This window comes from Trichomycterus rosablanca, chromosome 2, assembly GCF_030014385.1.
Source record: "Trichomycterus rosablanca isolate fTriRos1 chromosome 2, fTriRos1.hap1, whole genome shotgun sequence".
Classification (NCBI taxonomy): domain Eukaryota; kingdom Metazoa; phylum Chordata; class Actinopteri; order Siluriformes; family Trichomycteridae; genus Trichomycterus; species Trichomycterus rosablanca.
The window spans coordinates 45,915,485-45,932,332 of record NC_085989.1 but is presented as its reverse complement, the minus strand read 5'-3'; the positions used below and the strand labels follow the sequence as shown (position 1 = coordinate 45,932,332).

The 16,848-nt window shown below is 39.2% G+C and overlaps 1 protein-coding gene across 2 annotated transcripts in view; it reads left to right on the top strand.

Moving 5' to 3' along the window:
• Positions 1-1,709: 1,709 nt before the first annotated feature.
• Positions 1,710-16,848, top strand: part of LOC134309243 (fas-binding factor 1 homolog) — a 33,437-nt gene continuing 18,298 nt past the window's right edge. Inside the window, exons 1-15 of one of the 2 annotated variants that reach the window (XM_062990892.1) lie at positions 1,710-1,936; positions 4,978-5,005; positions 5,090-5,137; positions 6,421-6,499; positions 6,597-6,657; positions 7,640-7,690; positions 8,584-8,728; positions 9,000-9,080; positions 10,273-10,308; positions 10,687-10,815; positions 12,592-12,727; positions 13,077-13,234; positions 13,906-14,011; positions 15,238-15,696; positions 15,813-15,881. In XM_062990892.1, coding sequence (XP_062846962.1) covers positions 1,934-1,936; positions 4,978-5,005; positions 5,090-5,137; positions 6,421-6,499; positions 6,597-6,657; positions 7,640-7,690; positions 8,584-8,728; positions 9,000-9,080; positions 10,273-10,308; positions 10,687-10,815; positions 12,592-12,727; positions 13,077-13,234; positions 13,906-14,011; positions 15,238-15,696; positions 15,813-15,881 — 1,589 coding nt within the window. In that variant the 5' untranslated portion in view covers positions 1,710-1,933. The remainder of the gene's footprint in view (positions 1,937-4,977; positions 5,006-5,089; positions 5,138-6,420; positions 6,500-6,596; positions 6,658-7,639; positions 7,691-8,583; positions 8,729-8,999; positions 9,081-10,272; positions 10,309-10,686; positions 10,816-12,591; positions 12,728-13,076; positions 13,235-13,905; positions 14,012-15,237; positions 15,697-15,812; positions 15,882-16,848) is intronic. The other variant, XM_062990893.1, reaches the window with a different exon arrangement.

The following is a 16,848-nucleotide window of genomic DNA, read 5'->3' as shown; positions in this document are numbered from 1 at the left end:
TGTATATAATTGCTTTATTACACCTGTTATCAATCGTTGTGGCTGAAACACATAACTCAATAACATTAGTTTTGTCTGTATAGTGTACACGTCTTTCTCAGGTGTTTGTGAAGTTTTCACTTCAGCTGTAGACCTTCAGGTGAGCGTTATGATAAAGTCTGTCTAATGAACAAAAGCTGAATCCTGTGAAAAAGAACCGAATCACTGATCATTTAATGATACCGTACATACCACAGTGAAGTGGAAACACACCGTGTGCTCGTGAAAGACGTGCAGGATTAGCTGTAATTATTGCGCAATACAGATTGTGTCATTTCTCGTCTCCACTCAGTCAGTACATTAATAATTTACACTCACACATCTATGGGGCCCAGTTCTGGACAAGTTGGGACATTTTAAAAAAGCAGGAAGAAGAAGAATTTTGGGGAAGACACGCATCAAGGATATTCTCTGTACTGGCACCCAAGTGGTGGAACGAACTTCCTCTGTTTGAGGAAAAAATGGATCACAGTGTTACAATATCTATCTATCTATCTATCTATCTATCTATCTATCTATCTATCTATCTATCTATCTATCTATCTATCTATCTATCTATCTATCTATCTATCTATCTATCTATCTATCTATCTATCTATCTATCTATCTATTTACCTCTCTGTCCATCCATTCATCTATTGTTATTATTGAGTAATAATAATAATAATAATAATAATAATAATAATAATAATAATAATAATAACTCAGCCACACTTTGTTCAATTGGGACCAATTTTAAATTTGGATTGTATAGGGCCTTGTTGGGCTAATTTGTGATTTGACCTAGGTAATCACATTATTACTATTTATTGATATGATCATTAACACTATTAGTTTACTGATCTTCTTATTCTTATTCATTTCTTAATATCATTATAAGTAGTAGTTTACTGACATTATTATTGTTGTTGTTGACAATGTAGATGATGTTGATGTGAGTGCGCGTCTACTGTGCAACAAGTGCTCAGTTTAAAATGTATTGTGCTCTTATCGCCCCCTGGTGATCTTCTTCACATCCTTACGTATTATAAAATTTGTATCACACATATAAAAAAGATTGTTTTTAACGAGTCTTAATGAATTAACTCCACATAGCTTATAATAATAATAATAATAATAATAATAATAATAATAATAATAATAACGACAACAACAACAACAACAATAATAATAATAATAATAACGACAACAACAACAACAACAACAACAATAATAATAATAATAATAATAAGGTCCAAGCACAGATTAGCTGAATGAGGCCCTATACAATTCAAATCTGGAACACTGTCTCAAAGTAATATTTTGTTTATAAATCTCAAATTTGCTCCCAATTGAACTGGCTGGGTTATTATTTAAAGAACTTTAGAAGCTCCGGCCAGATAGGATAATTGACATGATTAATGGAAAACGATGTAAGAGTTATGGAAAATAATAATAATAAAAGTAATAATAATAATAATAATACTATTAATAATAATACAACTAAAAAAATGATAACTACAATAAAATATAACGGAGAACTACATTTCTCATTCTCACTTTAGAACTACATTACCCATAATGCAGTAAGGTAAACAGGAAGTGGTTTGTTCGTGGAAGTGAGGCTCGGGAATTCAAACTGTAATGCTGAGAAAAAGCAGAAACCGTTTGAGTTATGTAATATAAATAAAAATGAACACCAGTTTACAGGAGATATGAGTCGGTTAGGTTGTGTTTATTATGGTAGTGTGGTGTTTAATAAAAATAGAGGTAATAATCATGGTATATATTTAATAAAGAACGGAGTCGGCGGTTTGTCAGCTGCGGTTACCAATGGCGACAGGAACGCCGTGGTTTAGCTAGCAGAGATTAGCCACTCTGGTTAATCTCATTCATCTTGAATGTTGTTTTAATCATGGTAAGTATATCGGGGTTTTTTAACTGATTAAATGCATTCATGCAGATACACTGCTTGCCAAAAGTATGTAGACACTTCTTCTAACATTTTAGTCACATCCATTGCTTATGGGTGCATAAAATTAGGACACAGCCAAGCCAACTTCTTAGACAAACGTTAACAGTTAAATCATACTAAACTGGCACCATTACAAGTTTTTACATGTCAGCTGGTGGCTAAATGGGTAGCACTGTCACCTCACAGCAAGAAGGTCTTGGGTTCAGTTCCCAGGTGGGGCGGTCCGGGTCCTTTCTGTGTGGAGTTTGCATGTTCTCCCCGTGTCTGTGTGGGTTTCCTCCAGGAGCTCCGGTTTCCTCCCACAGTCCAAAGACGTGCAAGTGAGGTGAACTGAGAGATACAAAATTGTTCATGACTGTGTTTGACATTAAACTTGAACTGATGAATCTTGTGTAACCAGTAACTACCGTTTCTGTCATGAATGTAACCAAAGTGTGTAAAACATGACGTTAAAATCTTAATAAATAAATACATTACATATCAGCTCATCAAATGTTTGGTCCTGTTAGGGCTGTAACAGTCATTACTGTTATTGGGAATGGGGAACGTCTAGGCGTAACAGCAGCTCAGCCATTAGCTCACAGAACATTTTAGGCATATAACAGATGCCTTTATCTAAAAAAAAAAAAAAGCAACCTGGCAGTTGTGGGGCTTGAACCAGCGGCCTTCTGATTACTAGCCCAGTACCTTAACCACTAGGCTATAACTTGCCCTCTACTGTTTGTTGAAATCTGCTGAGTTCCAAACTGTATCAGAAAGCAACGTCAGGATGATACACTGTTTGAAGGAATAGTTCTGAGAAAGGAGTAATGATCTGGTGCCATTTCTAATATCTTGGGCCACTTAGCTTCATTAAAGGCAAATCTTAAAATACAGCATATGTTCAGTGAATTATTGCTTCCAACTTTGTTGTTCCAACAGTTCGGGGATTGCCTTACTGTTTCACCATGGTAATTACACCATGCACAAACTAAGCTCCACCCAAAAGCATTATTTTTAGTTTGATTACCTTCTGGCTAGTCACATCCACCAGTTTGGGATAAACTTTAACCCTGATCCAGAGCACTGCCTGATCATATTGGCCAACCTCACAAATGCTCTTGTGACTAAATGGAATTAAATCCAACCAGTTGTGCTTCAGAATCCAATGGAAAGCTGCAGAGAGGTACCAACATTAAAGCAATAAGCCACGAGAGGCCGTGCATTACTGTGATTTTAGCACGGGGATGACGTTTTTGGCACGACGCGAAGCGGAGTGCCTAAAACTTCTTTCCCCGTGCTAAAATCGTAACAGTAACGTACGGTCTCGAGTGGCTTATTGCTTTTATAAAACGGCGGTCAACATAAAATATAATAAATACAACAATGTTTAATTCATAAATGTATTTATTGTGTATAAACTTACAATAAAGCATTCTTCCGCGACGCAAGGTAATCCGATTAACAGTGTTGCTAGGCAACGTGAGGGCGAAAATAACATTAACTTTCTCTATTCAGTGGCGTATTAATATGGAATGATGTGAGGTGGTCATAGGTGTGCGTTTATCAGGGATTTTACAACGGCTTCGAACACGGCTCAGCCAATCAGATTTTAGGACCAGAACTATCCGTTTTATAATTATTATTTTGGATTATATGATTTTCTGTAGCTGATAAAAATTGATAAGGGACTGGTGAATTGTTCAGAGAAATGGATGAGATACAGCATACCTACAAAATGCACCTACATGTGCATGTTCATGGACAAAATTAGCCAGTAAGTGAAGATGTAAAGTTCTGATTTTGTTCGTCTCAAAATTGAGTTGTTTTATAAGTTTATTGTGGATTTTCTGACAATCTGTGGGGTCCAGAATACAAATACAGCAATAACAGAAAATAAAAAAATATTATTTTACTATGTTGCATGACCTCATTGTTATCAGTAAATATGATAGACTTTAATTAGGTAAGGTGCTGACTTCTTGGTGTCCATATAAATAGAGTTAGTATGATTAAACCCCTTAAAAGGGAAGTACATGAAACATTTGTCTCCTGCCAAGGTCAAAAGGAAACCCAGTCATATGCTAAGAGGAAGCTTTCCATCACCTTGAACATAGATGCATCATTTAAAGCACTCTGCTAAAGTTTGTTGCTGATCACATGGCCAAAAAAGCTGGAATAGGGCTTTTCTTCTGTCCATCTGACAGTTGAATGTAAATAACATTGATTTTCTCATTACTGTTAAAGGGTGGGATATTTTAAGCAGCAAGTGAACAGTCAGTTGGAAGACATGTTGGAAGTAGGAAAAATGGGCAAATGTGTCTAAGCAACTTTGACAAGGGCCAGACGACTGGATTAAAGCATCTCCAAAACGACAGGCATTGTGTGGTGTTCCTGGCATGCAGTGGTTAGTATCTACCAAAAGTGGTACAACGGGTGAAGCAGAGGCTGTGTCATGGGCACCCAAGGCTCAGTGAGGCATGTGGTCTGAATCTACAGAAGATCTGTTGTACCACATAATGCTAGAAAAGTCATTATGTGGACGGCCAGTACAGCACGTCACTTACCTGGTGAGGATGTGGGACTAGGATGCACTATGGGAAAGTGCAAACCAGCTGAGGCACCGTGATGCTCTAGGCAGTGTTCTGCTGGGAAAACTTTTGGTCCTGGCATTTATGAGGATGTTACATTGACATATCACTTACATAAATATTGTTGCAGACTAAGTACACCCTTCATGGGCAGTCACCTTTCTTCTTCGGGAATAGTTTGAGGAACTTACCAACATGTTCAAGAGGTTGAATTGGCCTCCAGATTCTCCAAATCTTAAGTCTTGTGGAGAACATGTCTCTACTGGTCAGAGCTTTTATACTAGAACAAGATGTAACCTACACAAAATTAATCAGGGTTCCAGTCATTGGCTCAAAAATGTTCTTCATCTCCCTCACTAGTGTATGTAAACATGTAGACATTATTATAACCATGTTGTCTTTAAACTATTTTAGACTTCCAAGAAGAAGAAAGGACTGCGAGGTGAGAAGTGTGTTATTATACCTGTTTTATTAAATAACTGATTATTAAGCCCATATGTGCATTCTAACATCTTCCTTCATTTAGGTTCTGTAGATGACGTTTTGGGGGATCTGCTGGGTGACGACTCTGATGGTACGACCACTGTCTAAATATTAATAACACTGGACAACAATTTTTTGCAAAAGTTCTGTTTCCTTGAATTTTTTTGGTGATTGTGACAGACCTATTCGAGCTGAACACAGATGTAGTTTCTGATTGTCTGTACCACCTAGAAATTTTGAGAAACATGAGATTAAGTTTTACTGATTATAACACATTAAAATCTTATACATGTCATTAGCTCAACCGAGCTAAAAGTGTTTTGCTGCTGATTTTCATTTCTACTCAACATCTGTTGCATCTCATATTAGTGTCCAGCAATAGTCAGCCAGTATTGACGGATTCCAGTGGCCTTGGTAACATTCCATTGTGGCAATGTCTTGGTGAACGCATTTGCCATGCTCATCACTTACTGCACCAAGATGAGCAGTGAAGGAATCCAAGTGTCAATGCAGGAAATGGATTTTAAATGACATGTTGCACTTCATCACTTTGTAAGCTTAAAGAAGGCTGTCAACCAGTTTGATGAAGTTTGGCAGTCAATAGTCGCAAAAGAAAATTTTCAGCAACATCCTTGAATCATTTCCAAGCGATTTTCTCAGGTCCCACCACCAGATCATTCATGATGTGTCAGATTTGTGGACCTACAGAAATGCCTTCACTAATCTTGGCATCAGTTATTCTCGGGAACACTTGTCTTAAATAACGAAAACCTTTCCCCTTTTTGTTCATTGCTTTCATAATTTTTCTCCTCAGCCTGAGTCTTATGTAAAGTGGAGGCAAAAATATCTGGAGTTAAATTCTGCAAATTGGCCAGTTCTTTTTAGTGTAATATGATTTTTTTAGTGGCTGTGTCAATCGCAAATGAAGCAGCAATACTTGGTATATCTGAGCTGCAATCCAAGAAGCAGTGCCACTTTGAATCTCCAGATGTTTCAGGTGTAGTTGCTGTACTTGATGTATTTCAACAACAGTTCCATGTTCTGATATGTTTTCTTGATGTGTGCAGCATACCAACAGGTACTGAGGAATATACATTGCCTCTGTGTAACAAGACAGCCTTATGTCTTAACAATCATGAATCAATAAAATAGTATGTGATAGGAAAAATTCGAGGTGATTTTTGTTATCAGCGGCTCAAAATACATAAGATGCACCCGAAAGTGTTCAAGAAACAAAATCTCTTTTGACCACTGTAATCACACTGTTAACAGAATGTCAAACGTACATCTTCATTAAATCCGTGTATTCTCTCAAAACTGGATTGTAGTGGCTAATACAGTGATAAAATGCCTCTCTTACCCTTTTTTCTCCAGAACTTCCGATCAAGCCCAGATCTTCCGCTGGAGGCCTTGGCAGGCCAGCAGGGCTCTTGCGAACACAAAGTGGCAAGAGGTGAGAGCATACAGTTCAACAAAATATGGAAATGAATAATACAATAGTTTATGCATGATGCATGTTGTTTACCAGTATTTTATATGGGGAAATTTAGGAATCTGCTGGATGATGATTTCTTCAACAAACTGGTAGAGGAAGTCCAGAAAGATGAGGAGGTAAGCTGGGCTGTGGTTGCTTTTCTAGCACATTGTAGTTTGGCATTTTTTTGTTTTGTTTGTTTATTAAAAACCTATATAAGTAAATTATGTATTTTTAGAATATAGTTTTCATTTAGTATTTTTTTTACTATCTGCATCATTGTGGTTAGAGTTATATTTGCTTGGGTGCCACCTAGAAACACTGGGTGCAGGGCTGGAAAACGCCATGGAATGACACTGATCCATTGCTGTGGCCAGGTTGTCATTTACACTAATCAGACATCTTTAATACAAAAAAAGCTCCAGAATAAATCAGTGCAGAAACAAAATTAATGCAGATGCTTCTAGACAGATGTTGTACATTATACTGCTATTTTACGTCTAGAGGAAACGTTCTTAGCAACTGTATTATTGGGGCATGGACAAAGCCTGCTTAACTACTTTTCTGGTGTTTCCCCCTTTATTTCCAAATTTAGTCATTTCCAATTCCGGATTGTGATCCCTGATCTGATTATGAAGAGCCGGATCACCACACACCCCCTGCGACACATGTCTAATTCTCGACGCTAAGCTCCATATGATTCACTCAGTCACCCAGACCAGTCCTAGAGAGTTTGTTCGACTTTTCCTCCCTTAAACACGCCCGGCCAGCCAGGTCCTCGGCTCTAAAATTCAAACACTCAGCAGGGTTATGTTAGCACGTTAGACCACTGTGCCACTCGAGCGCCCGTGCTTGAATCTTTCAACATAAAGTAATTGAAGTCACATTTGCATTTAAATCTGGGGAGAAAAACATTGTTTTCAATGTGCACATCCAGTAAGATGCTCATGCCTTAGTGACTATAGAATTAAAATGATTGTTCTACTTCCTCAACACAATTGTTCATATTTGTAGAATTGATGCCAACACACATTGACATTTTCTAGTGACTCTAGTCTTACCCAGTGTATATTTTAGCATGTCACTGAACCTTTACCATGTTTCTTTTTTTATCTGCAGGACTCTGAGGTGTCCGAGGCAGATCCTAAAGCTTTGCTGGAGAGCATGAAGGTGATTATAATATAATAAAAATTATTTTTTACCTTTAGGTCTTACACTGGCAGCAGTAACAATCTCTAAGGTGCAGTGGTTTGCTTGCTCATGCTGTTGGAAAAAAGCAGCAAAATCCAAAGCACTGTTACAATATGGATCTGTATGGTTGCTCCAAAAAGATTCGATGGGATTTGGCCTGTCAGTTCCACTCTTGACATCGAACATAATTTTGAAACATACGCTACCTTAATCTCAAATCTTTTCAAATTTCACGTTCATACTGTTGTAGAATCCCTTTTATTAGAATCCCTCACTCTTTTGGCTCCTCCTGTATTTAGGGGCCGCCACAGATGATCATTCTGGTCCACACACCTGATTCGGCACAGTTTTTATCTGGTTTTGGGACCGGCACCTCTCAATGACTAGAGTTTTTAACCACTTTCCCTCAGAGATAGCCAATAGCCAATTATGTCTGTGTGAACGGCCAACAAGACGCGAACCTGGATCTCTGCAATAGTGTGCCAGTGCAATTGACCACTACACCATCTGAACACCCACTGTTGTTAGTTCCCATTAGCTTTTTTCTTAATGATGTTATATTAAGGGCGACACGGTGGCTCGGTGGGTAGCACTGTCACCTTACATCAAAAAGATCCTGGGTTCGATTCCTAGGCAAAGCGGTCTGGGTTCTTTATTTGTGGAGTTTGCATGTTCTTACAGTACAAAGACGAGCAAGTGAGGTGAATTGGAGATACAAAATTGTCCATGACTGTGTTTGATATTGAATTTGAACTGATTAATCTTGTGTAACAAGTAACTATTGTTTCTGTCATGAATGTTACCACATGACGTGAAAATCTTAATAAATAAATAACATGTTATATTGTGTGTATGTTTGTTCACCCTCACAGGACATTGATGGTATGGACGCTGATCTGTTTGGCTCGAAAAGGAACCCCGGTTCTGCCCCGCCTCAGAGAACCACCACCAGAAATGAAGGATCTAAACAAGAAGTTACCACACTAGGAGACCAGACCAAACCTAACCCTGCATTAAGTACGAGTAGATAAAAGAATGCAGTCCACTAAATATCAGCACATCCTGGCAAAGTTAAAAAAAAAAGCGGGACCAAACATATTTCACAACTAGAGGCATTTTACAGTTTCTGTGGTTTTAATTGCATTAAATGTAAAATAGCTATGCTAAAAAAATCTGTAATTTCTACAATATACAGTATAAATAAGCCAGAGATGAAAATGTCCGGACTAATAATATTTCTTCTTTTGCGTATTGCTTACTCAGTTTTTCACTGTTTGTTTCCATACAGATGTTGCTGAGCCAGAGGAGAGGAAGACCAGCTCTGCTCCAGCTGCTCCAGTTAGAAACTACAAGAAGTTCAGCTTTTTGGGTGAGTTCATTCAGCTCCATCTCTCGGTCTGTCTATCTGTCTGTCTGTCCATCCGTCCATCTGTCTGTCTATATGCCCATCTATCTATCTATCTATCTATCTATCTATCTATCTATCTATCTATCTATCTATCTATCTATCTATCTATCTATCTATCTATCTGTTGGTCTGTCTCTCTCTGTCTGTCTGTCAGTCTGTCTCTCTCTCTATCTGGCCATCTGTTTTTCTGTCTATCTAATCTATCTGTCTGTTTATCTATTGAATCTATCTGGCTATCTATCTGTCTATCTGTTTTTCTGTCTATCTAATCGGTCTGTCTATCTATCTAATCTGTCTGTCCGTCCGTCCGTTCGTCTGTCCACCTGTCTATATGCCCGTCTTCTGTCTGTCTGTCTGTCTGTCTGTCTGTCTGTCTCTCTCTCTCTCTCTCTCTATCTGTCTGTCGGTTTTTCTGTCTATCTAATGTATCTGTCTGTCTGTCAGTCTGTCTTATCTATCTAATCTATCAGTCTATCTGTCCGTCCGTTTGTCAGTCCATCTGTCTATATGCCCATCTATCTATCTGTCAGTCTGTCTGTCGGTCTGTTTCTCTCTATCTGTCTGTCTGTCTTTCTGTCTTTCTAATCTATCTGTCTATCTGTATATCTGTCTGTGTGTCTGTCTGTCTATCTAGAAGGAAAAATCTTCATAGCTGAAATGTGTTTCCAAAGCCCACTAAACTGGAAATGAAATCAGCAGAGTTTAGTTGTTTTAGTGGTAGCCTGATGGATAGAGCTTTGGGCTATCAGTTGAAAGGTTGTGGGTTTGAATCGAGCCATGCAGCTACAGTTGGGTCCTTGAGGAAGTCCCATTTATTTGAGTGCCCCCTCCCATTCCGACACACACGTACACTAGAATTTATTTTAAACATTGTAATTCATATAAAATTGCACCGTCTTACTGACTTCATTTGTCTTGAAGAAATTCCAGGTTGGTAGTTGCCAATCTGATCAGGGAGACTCAGCAGGAGAGAACTGGAATAAATATAAAAGTAAAGAAAAGAAATAAATATAAAAGTAAAAAGAATCGGCATAAGAAAGCCCTATGCAAGTATTTGTTATGATAATTAAACAGAATATAATTCTATGTGGCGACCCACTTGTTTTGATATGAATGATTTATTTTGTCTTTATTGAATGCTGCGTTATTACAGAGGAGGATGCAGTTGAATTCACACCTGCCAAACAAGGTATCAACACAAAAACAGTTAATAATTTTGATTTTGTCTTTTGTCCTTTGTCCCTTATTGGACCACTGTCTGTAGGTACTCACCACTACTGGCTGTGACACCCCTTGTTATTTTGAATATATGTATAAACCCAGTCATCTGGCCAGAACAGTTTGGCCCATATTAAAGTTAATCAGGTATTTAAGCTGATCAGTTTAAAATACCCTGACATGCAAAATTGTTACAATGTTGACCTCATCATGATCACTTTTGTAGGCTAGTCTTTGAAAATCTCATGTAATTACAAATGTATGTGAATGAAATCCATAGTGATGTGAGGATTACATTGATTGAAATTATCTATTATCTCAAGTGCTGGTTGTTGTTTGTGTTAATCAGATGACGTTGATGATAATCTGGATGACCTGCTGGATGATCTGGATCCAGAGCGAACGAAGAGTGGTCCATCAGGGAAAACAGTGAAGCAAAATTCAGCTTCTCCAGTGAGAAAGAAGAACGAGCAACAAGGTGAATTTAATATTGTGGTTCTTCGTAAAGATCTTGCCCAATTCCCCAATCGCCAATAACAGACCGATTTCAGATAAAACATAAAGTTAGCTCCAGTGTTATTGGCCCTATTGGTAAAGATGGGTAAAAAATTATGGCAAACAGTTTATTTTTGGTCAATAAGCTAAATCATACACAGTGAAGTCTGATCAGTAATTGATGTCCATTTATTTTTGTGGTTTTAACAGACATGCATTTATTGCATTATTTATTGCATTATTAGCATCCATGCATTTAGTGTGTTTTACTTTAACACTTGATAAGTCTATACTTTAACTCTTAATTTATTTATTAGGATTTTAACGTCATGTGTTACACTTTGGTTACATTCATGACAAGAACGGTAGTTACTCATTACACAAGTTTAATGTCAAACACAGTCATAGACAATTTTGTATCTCCAATTCACCTCACTTGCACGTCTTTGTACTGTGGGGGGAAACCAGAGCTCCCGGAGGAAACCCACACAGACACAGGGAGAACATGCAAACTCCACACAGAAACCAGGACCTTCTTGCTGTGAGGCGTCAATACTACCCACTGAGCCACCGTGCCACCCCTTTAACCCTTGATACTGTCCTGCTGGAAGAGCCAAACCCAGCTTAAGCATCTATCAGTCCATGATGTCATAGATCTCAACTAGGTGGCTATTAAATATAAATTGAAGACATGGCTGTAAGCAAATCAAACCTGTTATCATTGATAATCACATATTTTTCTATCTACTGTTTGTGATGTTATATGTATGTATGTTTATGTGTATATATGTGTGTATTTTAATAGCTTCTTCTGTGTATAATGTTTTACTGAGCTATTGACACTGCTTCCAACCCTACAACAATAACCTGCCTAGGGACTACAGATGGAAATTAGCTTTATAGCTAACTCTGGTACATTTACATTGATGTGGAAACAAAAATGTTGATTAATGTACATTGTCCCTGTTAAATAAATAAATAAAATAAATATAGTCTTTAGAAGTAAAGCATCCTCAAAACATCACAGATCATCCACTGTTCTTACCAGTAGGATTAGCTTCTGTTTTTTTGTCAAACCATTTTTCTTTTCATGCAAGTTTATATCTAAATAGCTCAAATTTTTCCCTGTCTGGCCATAAAACCCCACAGTTCCATTTAATATTCCATTAGTGTCTAGCGAACTTCAAGCGCTTCTGTTTGTAGTAAGAAAAAAATACTTTCTTCTGTGTAGTTTGTTGACATGTACAGTAAGTGGCATCTGATTAGAGACTTGGCGACCCCAAAATGCCACTACCTTCTGCAAATCCCCAAATGTGATCCTTCACCAACTGTCCTTTAGTGTTGTGCACATGAGTGAAAAGTTGGGACATTTTGTAAAATGCAGTAAAAACGAGTCAAACCAGTGATTTTATCAAACGTACCTGCTCACTGCGGAATGTTTCAAAAAGTAAATTTAATATAGCTTTTATATTATTTTTTCACCAACTTTACATCATGACGCGGACTGTTAAGCAGATGGGGTCTCATCAAGCAAGAATGGAGAAAAATTCCACTTACAAAACTGCAACAATTAGTGTCCTCAGTTCCCAATCCATCAAAAAGTCTCATTAACAGGAAAGCTGATGGAACATGGGAGTAAACACGCCTCTGTCCCAACTTTTTTGACTGTGTTGCAGGCATCAAATTCTACTTTTATGGTTAAATGCTTCTTTTCTTCCACTGTATACAATAAGTTTCATGACCTGTTATGTTTTATCAGTGATACCTGCTGAACCTGCCCCTAAGAAACGAGAAGAGTTGATGTTTGACGATGATGAAGACGACCTGATGGACACACTAGGCTTTAATGACACCCCAAAGAGCAGAGGCAGCAGACTTACCCCAAAGAAAGAGAGGTAGAATCTGCACCATAAAGGCGTACATGACATCCATAATATTGTGTAAAACATTTTAAAACATTGTTGTTGACTTTTGGACATTATGCTGTGTAGTAGATTTGATTTTGAATTAATATTAAGATACTACTAAGATACTATTGTATTACGATACTAATATCCATATTAAGATTATGTGGCAGAACCATCAACTGCCAGTTAATGCATAAAAACCTTTTACAGAGGCCAAATTCCAATAATGAACTATTATAAGAGTTTGGTTGTAGTCGTTTAGCTAAATATGACCCAACCAGATATTAAGTTCATGGGCGCTTGACGTTTTCTCACATTTGGTTTACTTCTCACGCAGCGAGACTCCTCAGAGAGCACGCACCAGACTGGATGAGATTTTGGGAATTGGAACTGCCCCTCGTCTGCTGGAGAGACCTGTAACCGGTGAGAAAAAAGACGCAACCCAACCAGAGAGAGAAACAGACAAACCAGCACAGAAGAACTCAGCTGGCAAAGGTATGCCAAAATATCTATACAAAAGATATACTAAGTTCAAATCAAGATGACCATCCAACCTGAAATGACAGTTCTGAGTTCATCACAGTGTTAACTGCTACATATGTAATGCTTATGTCTCTATCTCTCTATCTTTATCTTCTTACCTTTACCTGTAATATGGTTTGGTGTTCAGGCAGCTTTAAATCTTAAGTGCCTGGCAGGGTATCTGGTGGACCACTAGGTTGTACCACCTGGATGTAGCTTGACAGACTTCTTCCTGATAGTTTGTATGCCAAGTTTAAAAATGTGGCATCTGTGCCTCCCAGTATGTGGTTGCTAGCTTACCAATAAAGTTTTCTGGCTGCAGACCCTGAGCTGAGGGGTCTTCCAGGATTTTCTTTTGGTAAAGAGAGGTACTGGACCCTCTTTTGGAGACGTGAACAAGGACCATGTGGTGTCTGGTCTGAGAAAATCAGTGACGCATAGTGATCTGAAGTCTTACTGGTACACTTTTAGGCAGTGGTGGAGATTGGGCGTCTGGTATTTGTGATGATTTTAAAGTGACCCACATGGTTACGAGGGTACAAAGATCTGCTTGAGACCTGATTAATGGAAAGATTTCTGCAGGACTTTTACACTGTAATTTCATCCCACTAACTTTGGTCGTTTCTATTTATGACTGAATGTAGACACTAAAGATCCGATGTTTGGAGATGAGGACTTCACGTTTGGCTCATACCAACCCACGGTGGCGTCAACCCCAGAGGGACGCACCTCCCGCAGACAATCTGTACGGTAAGCAAACACACATCCATCACACAGCCTTACGAATATTAGATCTGCATATTTGAATAACAGGAGTTTACATACACTTGTAATGGACGTGTCTTTGGGTATGAAAGATTTCCAAAACTGTCCATTTTCTGTGACTGAATGGTTATATAGCCAAAACAATGTGGACACCCTTCCGTATTATTAAGTTCAGGTGATTTTATTAGCAAAGGAATGATTCCTTGCTCCTGTTTGATTTATATTTGTTACATCTTTTCCTCCCAATCTTGTCGTATCCAGTTCCCTAAATGTAATTTACTCAGTTGCTGCAGAGCTTCAACCTGACTATAACATGGCTCCTCCAATACCTATTCAGTCACCCTCCACTACTGATTACCTGCCAGAAACGGGATCTCACTGAGAGCAGTATTGTGTACGGAGAGTCACGCACTGCTCTTCTTGAATCAACCATCCCTTGTGCAGGGGCCTCGGCCAGCCAGCAGATCATATATGTATATAAACACACACTCACCGAGCACTTCAATGGATGTATGAACTAGATAGGCATACCTAATGATCATTTTATAATCTAAAGATGAACTTTATGGGTATACAATTACTGACTGTATTCCATCTGTCACTCTGTACACGCCGTTTCCCCCTGTACTCCATTTATTAATTGATAGAACCTCCCGAGGACCCCCACAGACCAGATATTTGTTTGATGGGGCGTTTTCAGCACTGCATTACCCACATGGTAATGTGTGATGTATTGGTTTATGTGTAGTAGGTGCAGCAGTGTTGTTAGGATTTTAAAAAACCTGTGATCAGAAAGTGTCCACTGATAAAAGATAAAAACACATTGTGCATGAAAAAGGAAAACAGGGTATGTGTTCCTAATTAAGAGGTCAGTGCGTTTAAACAGGACTTTAAAATCCCAACAACACTGCTGCACCTAATACACTCAACAATAATACATGCCTTTATTTAATCTGTTCTCCTGTCGTAAGGTTTGATTTAGAAATAAATCAATAAATCTAAATTTAGACTTTTATCTAAATAAATGAGGCGCTCGGGTGGTGCAGCAATCTTTTATGCTAGCCCACCACCGCTGAGATCTGAGTTTGAATTTCAGCAGTGCTATCCTCTGGCCGGGTGTCTACACAGACATTAGTGGCTATGTCTGGGGGGGTTGGGGTGCTTATACTTGTGTATCCACTCTGTAATGTGCAATCCTAACCCTCGCCTAGATTCTCCACCGAGGACGTCAGCTCTTCTTCTCCAGAGCGCAAGCCCAAACTCAACACCTCCTCTTCCGCAACATCCACCATAATAACCTCTACACGACCAAGCCGACCAGCCTCAGACTGGCTTGGTCTGAACCAAGACGACGATGATGAGGAGGACAACAGGCAGAAGAAAGAGACGGCACCCCAGAGCCTAAAGCCTCCTCCATCTCACGGAGGAGAAAAAGCATCTAGAGCGACCCCAAAGTCTGCTGAGGAGCTCAGAGCTGTACCCAGCTCTCCGGAAACCTCTAGAACCACAGCGGAGATCAGAAAGAAGGAGGAGGAGGAAAGCAAGGAGGAAGAGGGAGACTGGCTGGCAGGCGCTCTCAATAAAAAGAAAGTTCAGGCCGAGGTGAGAGAGAGGAGGCAGGAGGAATCACTGGGACTTGGAGAGGAGATCGACCTGGACATGTTCCTCAGGTAGGGATGGGGGAGGCAGGGATGGAATTAATGGATTATTGAATGCTGATTATTGAAGTCAGAAAATCAGCTGAAATCCTTCTACCCCACAACCAAATATCTTTTTTCTTCTCCAGCAAGCGAAACACCACCCCAGTTACACGCAGGAGGCAGGAAGATCCCCCTGGACCTCCCAGACAGCCCAGGTATCACAATGCCCCAATGTGCTAAACTGTACTAGACTTGGCTGTAGGTGTATTAGTGGTGTACCCTCTCATAACAGCTTATTTAATGGATACATGCTTAATGCTTGAAGGAATACAATGATGGATGGACCCATGACTGGATAGGTTTATGTGTGGAGAAATGGATGTATAGATGCATGGATTAATAAAAGCCTGTGTGGTCTATGCATGGAGGGATAAATAGATTGGTGTATACATGGGAGGGTGGATGAATGGCTGCATGTATGAATGCATAAATAGACAAGTGCATGCATGAAGTGATGGATAAACGGGTAGGTACATGCATGGAGGGATGGATAAATAGGTGCATGCATGGAGGGATGGTTGGATGTGGGTGCATGCATTGAAGGATGGATAAATAGTTCAGTTCATGCATGCATGTATGGGTGGATGGATGAATAGACAGGTGCATGCATGCATGGATGGATGGATGAATAGACAGGTGCATGCATGGAAGGATAAATAGTTTGGTGCATGCATGGATGAATAAATAGATAGGTGCATGCATGAAGGGATGATTGGATGTGGGTGCATGCATGGATGGATGGATGGATGGATGGATGGATGAATAAATAGACAGGTGCATGCATGAAGGGATGATTGGATGTGGGTGCATGCATGAATGGATGGATGGATGGATGGATGAATAAATAGACAGGTGCATGCATGAAGGGATGATTGGATGTGGGTGCATGCATGAATGGATGGATGGATGGATGAATAAATAGACAGGTGCATGCATGAAGGGATGATTGGATGTGGGTGCATGCATAGATGGATGGATGAATAGACAGGTGCATGCATGAAGTGATGGTTGGATGTGGGTGCATGCATGGATGGATTGATGAATAGACTGGTGCATGCATAAACTGATGGATTAATAGACTGGTGCATGCATAAATGAATGGATGAATAGTCTGGTGCATGC